The 14,514-nt window shown below is 40.7% G+C and overlaps 1 protein-coding gene across 3 annotated transcripts in view; it reads right to left on the minus strand.

The window, feature by feature from the left end:
• LOC110516567 (serine/threonine-protein phosphatase 6 regulatory ankyrin repeat subunit A) overlaps positions 1-7,599 on the minus strand; it is a 36,793-nt gene extending 29,194 nt beyond the window's left edge. For 2 of the 3 annotated variants that reach the window (XM_036965528.1, XM_036965525.1), the window contains exon 1: positions 6,699-7,019. In XM_036965528.1, coding sequence (XP_036821423.1) covers positions 6,699-6,725 — 27 coding nt within the window. In that variant the 5' untranslated portion in view covers positions 6,726-7,019. Of the gene's footprint in view, positions 1-6,698; positions 7,020-7,468 lie in introns of those variants that run through there. The other variant, XM_036965532.1, reaches the window with a different exon arrangement.
• Between the last annotated feature and the right edge of the window lie 6,915 nt (positions 7,600-14,514).

The raw sequence follows: 14,514 nt of genomic DNA on the forward strand, positions 1-14,514 counted from the left end.
CTATTTGGGGCCCTTGTTTTTCTTCTTGCAGAGAGGAGGAGACGGGGCCTAAATGATGAGTAAACCACTCAGGACATCTGATGTGTTCCAGTGGCCCAGCTAATTAGCTAATGCACTTCCTCCTCCTCCATCAGCACAGCAGCCCTCTAGCGCTGCCCTGCACAGCCTTCTGAGACAGATGGCATCCCAAATGGCACCCTATTCCCTATACAGTGCACTTCTTTTGACCAAAACCCTATGGGTCCTCGTCAAAAGTAGTGCACTGTATAGGGAATAGGGTGCAATTTGGGACCGAACCCTGGGCCTACCTACACCCTGATGGACTGCTCCATCCATTCTCCCCTGTCAATACATACTTACAATGATTCAGGAACTGACATATGACAAAATACAGTAGAGCAGACCTATGGCCTTCAGATTTACATCCCTCTCATTCCAATGCCCTTGCAACGCACGTTTGTTTGAATAGGCCTACTGACTGTTGGTCTCAGTCTTTGCTTAGTCAGCGATGTTACAAATCAGATCTGAGACAAAACACCAGTCCGTCTCATTCATTCCTACATGGCAGAAAACACTGTAGGATCACATTTCTTAATCTGGTAATTGTTTGACTTGACTCACATCATTGTCCATGTTGGTGGTGGCTACTAGTGGGGCTACGTACCAATCACATCATGACAATAACGCTCTCTGTTTTCACACAAAAAGGTTGTCAACTGACTAGATCAGGGGTTCTTAAATCTTTTAGTCTGGGACCCAAATGAGACCCAAGGATCCAGCCTGGGACCCATGCTCATGAACACGTGTCCATTTTGGGGCCCCCAAGCAAGATTTGGTTGGGTTAAATTCTCTGCCCTTTTGACGGCAGAGAATTTTAAAAAAACATTTTTTTTAAAGTTAATTTCCTGCAGTTCTACACATTTTGAATGACTTATGCTATATTAGTATGATATCAGAGTGAGAGTGACTAACAAAATCAATGGGGGCCCCCTGGAGGTCAGGGCCCCTGGGCACGTGCCCTGCATGCCTGGTCGGGATTTGACCATGAATACTACAAGTTTAGATAGATATGTTAGCTGGCAAGACTAAAATAAAATGGTAGTGGACATGGGCTAATTGAGTGACTGTAAATGATTGACATAAGAGAAAGCTGCTGGTGCACAACCGCATTTAGAATTTGCACCTTAAGTATTCTACTATTCAAACACTAAACAGCAAGTTGAAACCACGACTGAGGCCCCCCCAGATTCGAAGGTTAAAAGGAACCACCAACTTTCATATGTTCTCATGTTCTGAGCTCAAACGCTCAAATGGGGAACTCAAACGTTAGCTTTTTTTACATGGCACATATTGCACTTTTACTTCTAACACTTTGTTTTTGCATTATTTAAACCAAATAGAACACGTTTCATTATTTATTTGAGGCTAAATAGATTTGTATTGATGTATTATATTAAGTTAAAATAAGTGTTCATTCAGTATTGTTGTAATTGTCATTATTACAATTTTGTAATTTAAAAAAAAAAAAATTGTCCGATTAGTCGGTATCGCCTTTTTTTGGTCCTCCAATAAATCGGTATTGGTATCGGCGTTGAAAAATCATAAAATCGGTCGACCTCTAATTTCTAGGCTTCTGAATGAGCAAGATCACAGAGCCAAGTCCTAGTTCTGGTACATTATTCTGTTGTCCTATAGCTTGGGCCTTTATCAACATGTTAATGTATCACCGTAGAGAGAATTGGAAAGACCTCTCAAAACAATACTACAGAATACACTAATTCAATGTCAACCATGTGATCAGGGGAGTTCCTGATGTATCAGGGCAGTTCCTGATGTCTATTGAAAAGAAGCGTTGAATATAATTTGCTTCAGGCACTCCCCCTCATTCTGCTATTAAAAATGCAGGCTACAATTGAGGTTAGAAGATCCACTGGATACAACCAGTGTAACAAGTAAGCACTTGTGCTACAATAAATGTTTTGTTTAAAAAGATGCCCCGTTGTCTTTCTCTCCGAAGGGCGACGGACAACTAGCCCTGATCCAGTGTAATAGGTTTTCTAAGCCTCTCCAGCAGCACAACCGACCCTGCAGTGCACCACCACCTCCTACAATCCAATCTAGTTAATACCGTCACCATGGAGACAGCTCTTTGGCAACTCCTGAGCCTCTCTCATTGGAGTCTGGTCACATGATCATCTATGACAAACACAATGAGGGGATACATGTGCATATATATATGTCGCAAGTATAGCATGTGTGCACACATAACTCAGACAGACTCTGGAACAGTCTTGAAAGCGTCAAAGACTAGCACGCAGGACCCATGTGCAAACACAAAGCCTAGCTACTAGCATTCATGCAGCATATACTGCCGGTGTGATAAAGACGGTCCAGTAATGATAAGAGCAAGCTATTCAGGCTATGATAAGTACAAGTGTGGCACAGTAGAGCCTTTCGTTATTCATTCTCCAACTGTCAATAAATCACACATCCACTTTTACCACCCCTCCACCATACCCTTTATAAAACTATTCAATAACCCATCAATGGACAAAATGACATGCCAATATTTTAGTGACCATGGTCTTCTATTCAAAACAACATGATCTAGTCTATGTAAGGCCTTGTATTATCAACAGCAATGGATGCAGTACAGCACAGTGACACTACTTTTCACATTCATTTAAAAACATTCCATATATTATACCATCTCAATGAGAGAATATTGAGATGTGTAGAGCAACAACTCAGAAAAGTTATTGTGCATGAATTAGGCCTAGATCTATAAATGAGATGAGGCTGGATAGGAGCAGGCCCAGGGCATACACTGATATAGGAGAAGAAGACTAGAGAGCTATGTCTGGATCTTTTAGGGTGCAAGTACCAGTTAACCAAAGGCTGCTTAGCCTCAACATGTCAGAGTGTGGAGTGGCCACTCTCGTCTCGACCTTTGACAATAAAAAACTAACGAATAGTCCCTTTTTACAAGTCAGAATATTGAATAAACTTCATTTGAACTTACTCTGCCTGTTGTCTGCTGGTGAATTATTCTTATTATTTTTTTAGACAGAATATCCACAGGAAAAGTATTAGTAAACCGACTACCAATCGCAGGTCTCTGTGTGGCCGTCACAATTTGTATGCTCATGACCTAAGGCACGGGTACAACATTTACGTCATTTAGCAGACGCTCTTACCCAGAACAATTAGGGCAAAGTGCCCTGCTCAAGGGCACATCAGCAGATTACATTTTACCTAGTCGGCTCAGGGGTTTGAACCAGTGATCAAACCACTAGGGTACCTGCTGCCACAAGATGGAAGTACATGCATGCAATGCATCCATACTAAGCAAACTTGGGCCAGGTGATGTAAATCTCAAAGGCAGTCCCGGCGCTCTACAGAGTCAGGGAAATAATACATTCCTGGGGATATTTTGTCTCAGGACCAACAGCAAAAAGTAGAGTAGGTTCAAATGTAATTTTATTCAACATTCTAGCTTGTAAGGAAACTTTCCAAGTTTTTCCCAGTGCTTTATTTCAGAATGTATACCAGAAAGCTGGTATCAGTCTGATTTATTAGGCAAAATGCTGCTGTGAATTCAGGATACAAAATTGGGCTATGTAAGTAACAACAATTTCGGAGAAAGTGCAGTAGGGAATGTGGGCCTTGCATGATAAGGTTGCTCACTAAGGTCTATAGCCAGCCATTTCCTGATAACGAACCATAGTCGCAAGTAACACAATGTAAGGAAACATTGTTCCAAAAAGGCCTATTTGTTTAGTGATGTTGAGGTAGGTGAAACAATACACCATACACAGTGACACTGAAAACCAGCTCCACTACCCAGCTCAACATGCTTGCATTCCTTGGCTTCAGTTCAATAGTTGTTGAAAAGTGATGGTGATGCGTGTCGTCACAGTAGTACTGTAGGCAGTTAGGTCCCTAGCTAGCTCTAGCTCTCCTTCAACACTAGTGGCAATTGGATTATTTAGCTGGTAGCTATAACTAACTAACACTAGCTATAATACATTGCCTGGGATAGCTAATATTCGCTAACCAAACTGGAACTCTGGCACACTATTAATCGTGGTTTAGCTTGGTAGCTAACCTACCAGTTTAAACCTGTGTGAAGCTAGCCATAATAGGGATTAGCCACAATAGGGGAATTTGCAGTTTGCCTTCAAAATAAAAGTCTTCCATTGAAAGTGATTCAAACAGAAATAGTTTAATCATGCCATATTTGGACCTATGGATGTTGCACGCATGAAATTGGGTATCAGCCTAATCAGTGACACTTACAGAACACAACTACGTAGAGTTTACATAAATATTAGCGTCTTAGCTCTTATTGTGGGACTCAACACCAGTGCAAAATTAGCCAAATTAAGCATTCAGCCTATTAAACGAACTGAACATTGTTACAGGCTTTGGTTTATCCATTTGTTTTGAGGTTGGACTTTAGCACGTGCATCTCCTTAGCACGTAGGGTGCACCGATTGAATAACGAGGTGACATCAGTACATGTTACACCTGTGCTGGTTTCCATCTCGTTAGTGGGAAGGTGTTTCACTTGTGCTGGCCCAGGTGCTATTTAAGAGCTGCTGGCCCAGCGCTCCAGTTGTTTTGATAAGGGTTATAAAATTGGGGGAATCATTTGGAAAGTTGCATAAACACACATTTGTGGAAAACCCTACATGGGAGATGCTAGATAAATGTATAAAGACTCATCTCCTCGTCATTTCAAAGCATTGTGGAATTCCGAGAGCAGTGGTCGAAGAGTTGATGAGTACTGCTTCGGTGTAGGAGATCCTTCCGGAGGGGAGAGGCTGATGAGGTGTGTGTGTGTGGGGGGGTAGAGTACATCCCATAGATGTGCAACTAAGGGAGTTAGAACTAAAGGTGAAGTTGGAGCAACAACAATTAGAGCTTGAACAGCAGAGACTGGAGATAGAGCACCGGAGAGACGGGATGGGCGTGCAGCCAGACTAGCACAAGGAAAGGAGAGTGAGCAGGCCATTAGATTAAGAGAGCGATCTGGAAGCACTCCGAATCCCGTCAGGCCATCCTGCTCCCTCAGCAGAGTTTGATCTTGGTCAGAACAGCTGACTTGGGCCACCTTTCAAGCAGTTAAAGATGTGCCTTCTCGAAAGGGTTGCTACCTACATGAGCGCAAGCAACGTTTGAAATGTGTTCTACCCTCGTGCTTTGAGTCTCTAGTGACTTGTCAAGGAGTGAAATGTACCTTCAAACAAAGAACCAAGTAGTTATTCCTACGCAAAAAAGAAATCCAGAGAAGTCACCTCCTACTGCAAGATTTCAGTCTTTTCTACAGTGCTCAAAGATAAAGATCGGCAGAAAACTGGTTTTTCGTATCCCCCATTGAAGGTTGTGCAATGTAACAGCAACATTTAGACTTAGGGTTGCCACCCGTTCGATAAAATACAGAACGGTTCCATATTTCACTGAAAGAATAAACGTTGTTTTCGAAATGACAGGTCATTAATATGGTAAAATCCAGGAACTAAGGCCCGTATTTCTTTTACTTCTCCAACACTTTGTTTTTGCATTATTTAAACCAAATTGAACATGTTTCATTATTTATTTGAGTCTAAAATGATTATGTATTACATTAAGTTAAAATATGTTTTCATTGTTCATTCAGTATTGTTGTAATTGTCATTATTACAATTATACATATATTAAAAATTTTAAAAAATGGCTGATTAATCGGTATCGGATTTGTTGGTCCTCCAATAATCGGTATCGAAAAATCATAATCGGGTGACCTCTACTCACAATTGTTGTATGGCAGGCCATCTTGGGGTCAACAAGACATATGACCGTATTTTGCATAACTTCTTCTGGCCTGGTCTGAAACAGGAATACTTTACACATTATACTTACATTTGGCTCCTTTCACGCCAGGTTCAAAGTCCCGCAATACGTGTAACTATGCATTTCCAATAGGTTGAAAGATTGTGGCAAATTTTGCACAGTTTTATAATCCCACAATAAGGGTTAAGACACTAATACTTGAGTTCTGTGAGTGTCACAGAGTAGACTGATAACCTATTTCATGGGTGCAACACCCATACATTAGGCTGTACAGTACATATACAGTAGGTATGCCCCCAATGCTATTCTAAACTCGAATACATCAACAGTACAATTAACATATTTTTACTTTGCTCAAATTGTCTTTTGTTGAACTTATATAACATTCCGACCTTATTTAGCATTATCCAAATATGGCATGATTCAGTTATTTGTATACATTTGCATCACTTTCAATGGGGGACATTTATTTTGAAGGCGAACAGCAAATTCCACTATTGTGGCTAGCTTCACGCAGATCCAGTTTAGCTAGCTAGCTAGTAAATTGCGTTTCCAGCTAGTTTACCATAGGCATAGCTAGCTACCATATGGCTAAGCTAGCTAAATGGGTACAGTGCGCTAATTGGCCAACGTTAGATAAGCTTGTTTACTGATTTACACGAAAACCTATGACCTCGAGTACGCACTTATAGAGTTTAGTTGAACGTTACATCTCACAAATCCCATCATTTAGCTAGTTAGTTATCCACCATTACATCAGTGTGGCCCTGCCTGCACATTCTGCTGTTGAGAACGTGCTAGCAATTTCACTAGCTTGCTAGCTAATATTAGCTACCTTCGTTTTGACAAGACGGATCACTTACCTGGTCTCGGATTTTGAGAACCACCATCTTGCTATAGTTTTACTTGTTCTCATGCAGAAGTATTAAAGGACGTTGTTCGTTATCTGAATGTTTGGCCCAACACTCCAGCTTCTTAGTTGTCAATTACTATGAGGCCTATGTTTTTCAACCTGATAGACTTGAAGGGAAAAACTCCATAACATTACCGCCACCGTGTGTGACCTCCCTAAAAGAAGCAATTTCATTGGCCAAAGAACGACTGGAACAGAGTAACAAGGTTTGTGGTTGGTCACACGATGCTCAGTTGTCGCTTAACACCAGCAGACCACTGATACAGCGAACAGTCCTAGAATAACCCGCAAATGACAGGTGGAATTAAATTAGTTGGATTGGGATTAGTAAAGCCGTGTTTACATTGGCAGTTTGAAGTGACTCAAATCCTATTTCATATCCGATTTGAATCTGTTCCTTTCCCTGCAGTTTGAACGACTAAAAAGCACATGGAATCGGATATTTCAAGTGGTTTGATGTCAGATACAAATCTGATTCCTGGCCATGTGATTTGTGTCGAATGTAATCGAATGTATTTAACCTCAAGTGGTTTTTAGACTTGGAATATATTGGTGCTTCCTAGCTACTCTGTTGACAGTTTGAAAAGAGCATGTGGGGTAGCTGGTTTGATAAATGTTTACAAACAAATGAGTGAATGTGCTAGAAAGCTAAACAACTAGCTAGTTGACTGCTGTGGCTAGCCATAATTACTCGCTTTGAAAGGCTTTAAGTGTTCTTACCCTATGATTTTGAACATTCGAAGTAAATGGGAAACGTCTATGGCAGGCATTGTTGTCACCTTAACTTCTGAGTGATAGGGAGCACAAGCACTACCACCAATCAGCCTACACCACTGCACACACACCCGTCGAAACTACAACAACTAGCGTAGCCATGTCAGCACATGAGGGTACCAAAAAGATTGCAGTTTTGAAATTGCTGTAACTGTGCAATGTTGGACGCAGTAATTGCCGAAAACACTGCTAATTACTGCCGTAAAAAAGCCGGTGTTATTTTGGACGCAGTATTTGCGGCAGTTAAACTAATCTTTTTTGAGGGTATTAGTGGCAGGCTTTTGGTAGCTGCGAAGAATATACTCCTACCTCTTACTGCTTCTAGGACCGTTTTAAATTCAGACAGTATTTTATCACCAATCATGTTTTAGCCTTCTGGTATTACTTTCATCCAAATACTGCACAATTTCCCCCCCATGTTGTGCAATATTTTGACCAGTCACCTCAAAAGCAGTGTACCACATGAGCTGGAGTGTCATTTGAGACATCATAATTGATCAATAAAATGAAATTAAATGGGGCGTTCATCGAAAAACAAAACTACATTTAGCCACTAGATGTCGATAAAGTTAAAGATTTACTCCCCAGAACTAACAGTAATTGGTGTAAAGCAGGGGTTCTCAAAGTGGGGGTCTACGGAGGTACTGCAGGTACCCCCAGGTCTTTAAAAAATATGTCATTATTTATTTTTTATGAATATTTCTATCAACAACAGATTAATCGAATTTAGGCCATGCAACCCGTTGAATAAGCGTAGACGGTGTAATAAAATACAATACAATGTAATATTTTGAATCTAAAATGTCTGTTTTTAACCCTGGGCAACATGGGCCTGGGAGGCTCACAGGGATATTGATATCCACAGTGCTCCACCAATTATACATTTTTATATGTAACACTTCTTGTATTCCCCACAAATTATTATAATTTGTTTATAAAAATACACTGTAATTTAAAGCTAGAATCCTTAATTAATACATACAAACATGTATCCAGTGATTCTTGAAGAATCTAACTTATAAATGCCTCAGGAGCTTAGTTCAACTGTAGTACCCCATCATAACCTAAAATGTAACCTTGTTTTACTCCAATGTTTGTAAACAATATAAATTATAAACAGTGTATAGCCTCAAAACATGGATTAAACTATCATTTTGATATCATGGATGGTAAGTCCTTGCATCCATAGCTCTGTCTATGAATTTGAGATTGGTTAAATTTCTCCAGGCCCATCCCTCAGCTTTTTACCAAAACAGAGGCGTGAGGAATTGCAGGAAATTAGCTTGAAACCTGCACCTTGTGAAGATGCTGGAGGAAACAGGTACAAAAGTATCTATATCCACGGTAAAACGAGTCCTATATCAACATAACCTGAAAGGCCGCTCAGCAAGGAAGTAGCCACTGCTCCAAAACCGCCATAAAAAAGGCAGACTATGTTTGCAACTGCACATGGGGACAAATATTTTAACTTTTTGGAGAAATGTCCTCTGGTCTGATGAAACAAAAATAGAATTGTTTGCCATAATGGCCATCGTTATGTTTGAAGGAAAAAGGGGGAGGCTTGTAAGCCGAAGAACACCATCCCAACAGTGAAGCACAGGGTTGGTAGCATCATGTTGTCGGGGTGCTTTGCTGCAGGAGGGCCTGGTGCACTTCACAAAATAGATGGCATCAGGAGGCAGGAAAATTATGTGGATATATTGAAACAACATCTCAAGACATCAGTCAGGAAGTCAAAGCTTGTTCGCAAATGGGTCTTCCAAATGGACAATGACCCCAAGCGTACTTCCAAAGTATGCTTGGGGACAACAACGTCAAGGTATTGGAGTGGCCATCACAAAGCCCTGACCTCAATCCTGTAGAAAATGTGTGGGCAGAACTGAAAAGGCGTGTGCGAGCAAGGAGGTCTACAAACCTGACTCATTTACACCAGCTTTGTCAGGAGGAATGGGCCAAAATTCAGCAAACTTATTGTGGGGAGCTTGTGGAAGGCCCAAAACGTTTGACCCAAGTTAAATAATTTAAAGGCAATGCTACCAAATACTAATTGAGTGTATGTAAACTTCTGACCCAGTGGGAATGTGTTGAAAGAAATTAAAGATGAAATAAATCATTCTCTCTACTATTATTCTGACATTTCACATTCTTAAAATAAAGTGGTGATCCTAACTGACCTAAGACAATAAATATTGACTAGGACTAAATGTCAGAAATTGTGAAAGACTGAGTTTAAATGTACTTGGCTAAGGTGTATGTCAACTTCCGACTTCAACTGTAGGTCTGAATAAAGTGACTAGGCAACAGGATAGACAATAAACAGTAACAGCAGCACATCTCACTCGAGTTAAGAGGGGGTACCTGATACATTTGCTCTCACAAAAAGGGTCCCCTGCCCCCAAAGGTTTGAGAAACCCTGGTGTAAAGTACTGTAAAGTGGTCCCCCCTTCTCTCCTACTCAGCTCAACTTGTTTGGAAGTGCAAGGTACAGTATGTCAGTGAAAGGTACAGTATGTCAGTGAAAGGTACAGTATGTCAGTGCAAGGTACAGTATGTCAGTGAAAGGTACAGTATGTCAGTGCAAGGTACAGTATGTCAGTGAAAGGTACAGTATGTCAGTGCAAGGTACAGTATGTCAGTGAAAGGTACAGTATGTCAGTGCAAGGTACAGTATGTCAGTGAAAGGTACAGTATGTCAGTGCAAGGTACAGTATGTCAGTGAAAGGTACAGTATGTCAGTGCAAGGTACAGTATGTCAATGAAAGGTACAGTATGTCAGTGAAAGGTACAGTATGTCAGTGCAAGGTACAGTATGTCAGTGCAAGGTACAGTATGTCAGTGAAAGGTACAGTATGTCAGTGAAAGGTACAGTATGTCAGTGAAAGGTACAGTATGTCAGTGAAAGCCATACTGAAAATGTAAGAATTTTCTTTCACCTAAATGTAGCTTTTTAATCAGCTGAAAGACACGTTGTCACTGTTTGAAAGGCAGAAGTAATAAACAGTGAGTCTCATATCCAGTGTTCAATTATTTACATTTAGATATCCAGCCCCATCCATGCTAATTATCTACACCACACAAAAATAGAAATGCAACATGCAAACAACTTCAAACATTTTACTGAATTACAGTTCATAGAACTGTTTTTACCAACACCCACAATAACATCTGCTAAACACGTGTTTCTGACCAATAACATTTGAATTGATTATAATGAAATCTGCCAATTGAAACACATTTATTAGGCCATAATCTATGGATTTCACATGACTGGAAATAGAGGTATGCATCAGTTGGTCACAGATACCTTAAAAAAAGGTAGGGGTGTGGATCAGAGAACCAGTCAGTCAGTATCTGGTGTGACCACCATTTGTCTCATGCAGCGCGACACAACTCCTTTTCATAGAGTTAATCAAGCTGTTGATTGTGGCCTGTGGAATGTTGTCCCACTCCTCTTCAATGGCTGTGCGAAGTTGTTGGATATATGAGGTGATGGCGGCGGAAGAATGGCACGACAATGGTACCTTGTCACGGTATCTCTGTGCATTCAAATTTTCATCGATAAAATACAATTGTGTTTATTGTCCATAGCTTATGCCTGTCCATACCATAAAACCCACCATCACCATGGGGCACTCTATTCACAACGAGGACATCAGCAAACCGCTCGCCCACACGACGCCATACACGCTGTTTGCCATCTGCCCGGTACAGTTGAAACCGGGATTCATCCGTGAAGCGCACACTTCTCCAGCGTCCCAGTGGCCATCGAAGGTGAGAATTTGCTCACCGAAGTCAGTTACAAAGCCAAACTGCAGTCAGGTTAAGACCCTGGTGAGGATGACGAGAACGCAGAGGAAATTCCCTGAGACGGTTTCTGACCTTTTGTGCAGAAATTCTTTGGTTGTACAAAACCACAGTTTCATCAGCTATGTGGATGGCTGGTCTCAGACCATCCCGCAGGTGAAGAAGCCGGATGTGGAGGTCCCGGGCTGGCGTGGTTACACCGTGGTCTGCTGTTGTGATACCGGTTGGTTTTACTGCCAAATTCTCTAAAATGACGTTGGAGGTGGCTTATGGTAGAGAAATGTAATATCAATGATCTGGCAACAGCTCAAGTGGACATTCCTGCAGTCAGCATGCCAATTACACGCTCCCTCAAAACTTGAGACATCTGTGGCATTTTGTGTGTGAAAAAAAGGCTAATTTTAGAATGGCCTTTTATTGTCCCCCAATGATCATGCTGTTTAGTCAGCTTCTTGATATAACACATCTGTCAGGTGGACGGATTATCTTGGCACAGAAGAAATGCTCACTAACAGGGATGTAAACAAATTTGTGCCCACATTTTTCAGTATACTTTCTCTGCCTTTGCATATTGAAAATGTCAATGACTGTAAGAGGGATGTGTCTAAAAGGAAGAACCCATAGAAGTGGAATCCATTGATTCTATTTCTATGTAAGAACCACTTGCAGATGCAGAGAGAAGCCATGAGTGTCCTCGGTAATGTTGTTTGATAATGTTTTGAGGAACATGTCTGAGTGTCCTCTGTAATGTTGTTTGATAATGTTTTGAGGAACATGTCTGAGTGTCCTCAGTAATGTTGTTTGCTCTGAAAGTGTTCTCAGTAATGGTGTTAAATCACGTTAAAGGGATATTTAAATATTTTGGCAATGAGGCTCTGAGAGTGTCCTCAGTGATGGTGTTTGTTATTGTTTGTTTGATAATGGTTGCTCTGAGAGTGTCCTCAGTGATGGTGTTTGTTATTGTTTGTTTGATAATGGTTGCTCTGAGAGTGTCCTCAGTGATGGTTTGTTCATGTTTGCTCTGAGAGTGTCCTCAGTGATGTTGTTTAATAATGTTTACTCTGAGAGCACACATCCCATCAGTCATCATGCACCTCTGGCTTCAAGACATTGAATTACATTTTCATTCAGAGAAAGAGAGGGAGAGAGAAGAGAGAGGGAGAGAGAGAGAAAGAGACACTAACACACCATAGAATCTCATACACTCACACACACACAGAGCGAGAGAAAGAGAGAGAGAAAGATAAAGAAAGAAAGAGAGCTTTCTCTCATACATGATGCTATTTATTTGTTTTTATCAATAGTACATTTGCTGTAATTTCTTGTTCATTTCCCACGCTAGACTCAGGGGGAAACAGTAGATCTGTTTAAACACGCCCCCATCACCCATCAGTAACACAACAGTTTGCTTGCTCACTGTCACATCTAAGTGAACAATTGGCTGTCCCATCCAACCCTGAGACTGATCCCAGCACAGCAGGGCTGCATAACAAGCTTATAGACAAGTTCCTTGCTCACTGTCACATCTAAGTGAACAATTGGCTGTCCCGTCCAACCCTGAGACTGATCCCAGAGGAAGACACCATGCTGCACAGCAGGGCTGCATAACAGACTTATAGACAAGTTCCCTTCTCACTGATAACATAGCAAGTGTAGACCTACAATACGTTGAAATAAATACCATCTACAGTCTACCATCTAACATAATAAGCTCTGTTGTAGATGAAATAACCACTTTTATTAAGCTCCATCTCAAAGACAATATTGTTTGGTATGTCAGTGTCATACCCAACAACGGTCCAACATACACAACCGTAAACATATAGTAGTACTGTAATGCTTAGCTCGGGGTCAAGAAGGAAGTTGACTTACTTCAGAGAGAGGTCATGACATCAAAACCGATGTCAATGTCTCGTTTACTCTGTCAATTTAAAGCATGTCCACAGCTATTTGTATATTCAAGGATATAGCCCACATGTGTTTATTTTTATGTGGCTTGACCCACTTGCTTTTAGCGTCCCAAATCCTATTGTAAACATAAGGGGATTTAGGTTTTAGCGATAGTGAATGTAGCCCCCTAAAATCCCCTCAAAATCCCCATAAAACCCCCTCACTCAATGAATACAAATACATTCACTGAATGATCTGCTGTATAGTCTTGATTCATTACATTTCTCCACTGGAAATTAATGCCACTTGATTAAATATGTTTTGCATGTTGATCAATGTAATAGACAAGCAGAATATTTTTTGTTTGTAAATTCGTGCATTCAAAAACATTAGTAATTTTCAAAGGCCAAAAGAATAGCCAATTCAAAACATGACTATAGGGACAGACAAGCCTAGGATGAGTACAGTACAGTGTCTTTGCCACAGGAGTAGATCATATAATGAATTCATTGCAGATACCATGAAACCCTATGTTTGTAAACGAATGGAGATTTGCCTAGTAGTAAACCTATTACATATCTAAATATTTTGATGTTTATTCGCTCTGACAAACACATTCAGTATGTCAACTGTCAGATTATCAAATTCCCCCAAAGCAGTCTAAAAGCCTGAAATAAACAGCATTTTACGGATTATCCTCCCAAGCTTTGACTCGGATATTCATGGGATCTGAATGTGGTGTACTGTAGTGGCCATGCTTTCCCAATATGGAATGTGGTGTACTGTATTGACCATGCTTTCCTAATATGGAATGGGGTGTCAATTATACTGTACATTGACATAGAATACTGAATACAAATTGACTTGGGGGTTGGGTCAATTCCTCCAAAAATGACTTCACAATTGTGTTAGGTAGTTGGGTAAATGTATAATGTAGTTGGGTCAAAGTCATGGGATCTTGGTGCACACATACAATATTCTGTCGATTCTCAAATCTGTAGTCTGATCTAATCCTGTCAAATATGACATTTCAGCGCGTTGTGGAGTCCAACGTAGATTTCTCGGTGTCAGAAAGAGTTCATGGCTGTCCATCCTGTCAGGCTTGGATGCCATTTACATTCCAAATGTTGACATTTCGGGAGGCACACATCACTTTATGATGAATCTGAGATGGAAAAATCCCTCATCCCTTTGATTCAAAGCAAATGTAAAATGTAAACGGCATTCCAAGTAATGTGTCAGATTAGGAGATAAAGAGCTTTGCTATCAGAGCCTGAAATAACAAGTCACTTGAATAC

Source organism: Oncorhynchus mykiss, chromosome 3 (genome assembly GCF_013265735.2).
Source record: "Oncorhynchus mykiss isolate Arlee chromosome 3, USDA_OmykA_1.1, whole genome shotgun sequence".
NCBI classification, from domain to species: domain Eukaryota; kingdom Metazoa; phylum Chordata; class Actinopteri; order Salmoniformes; family Salmonidae; genus Oncorhynchus; species Oncorhynchus mykiss.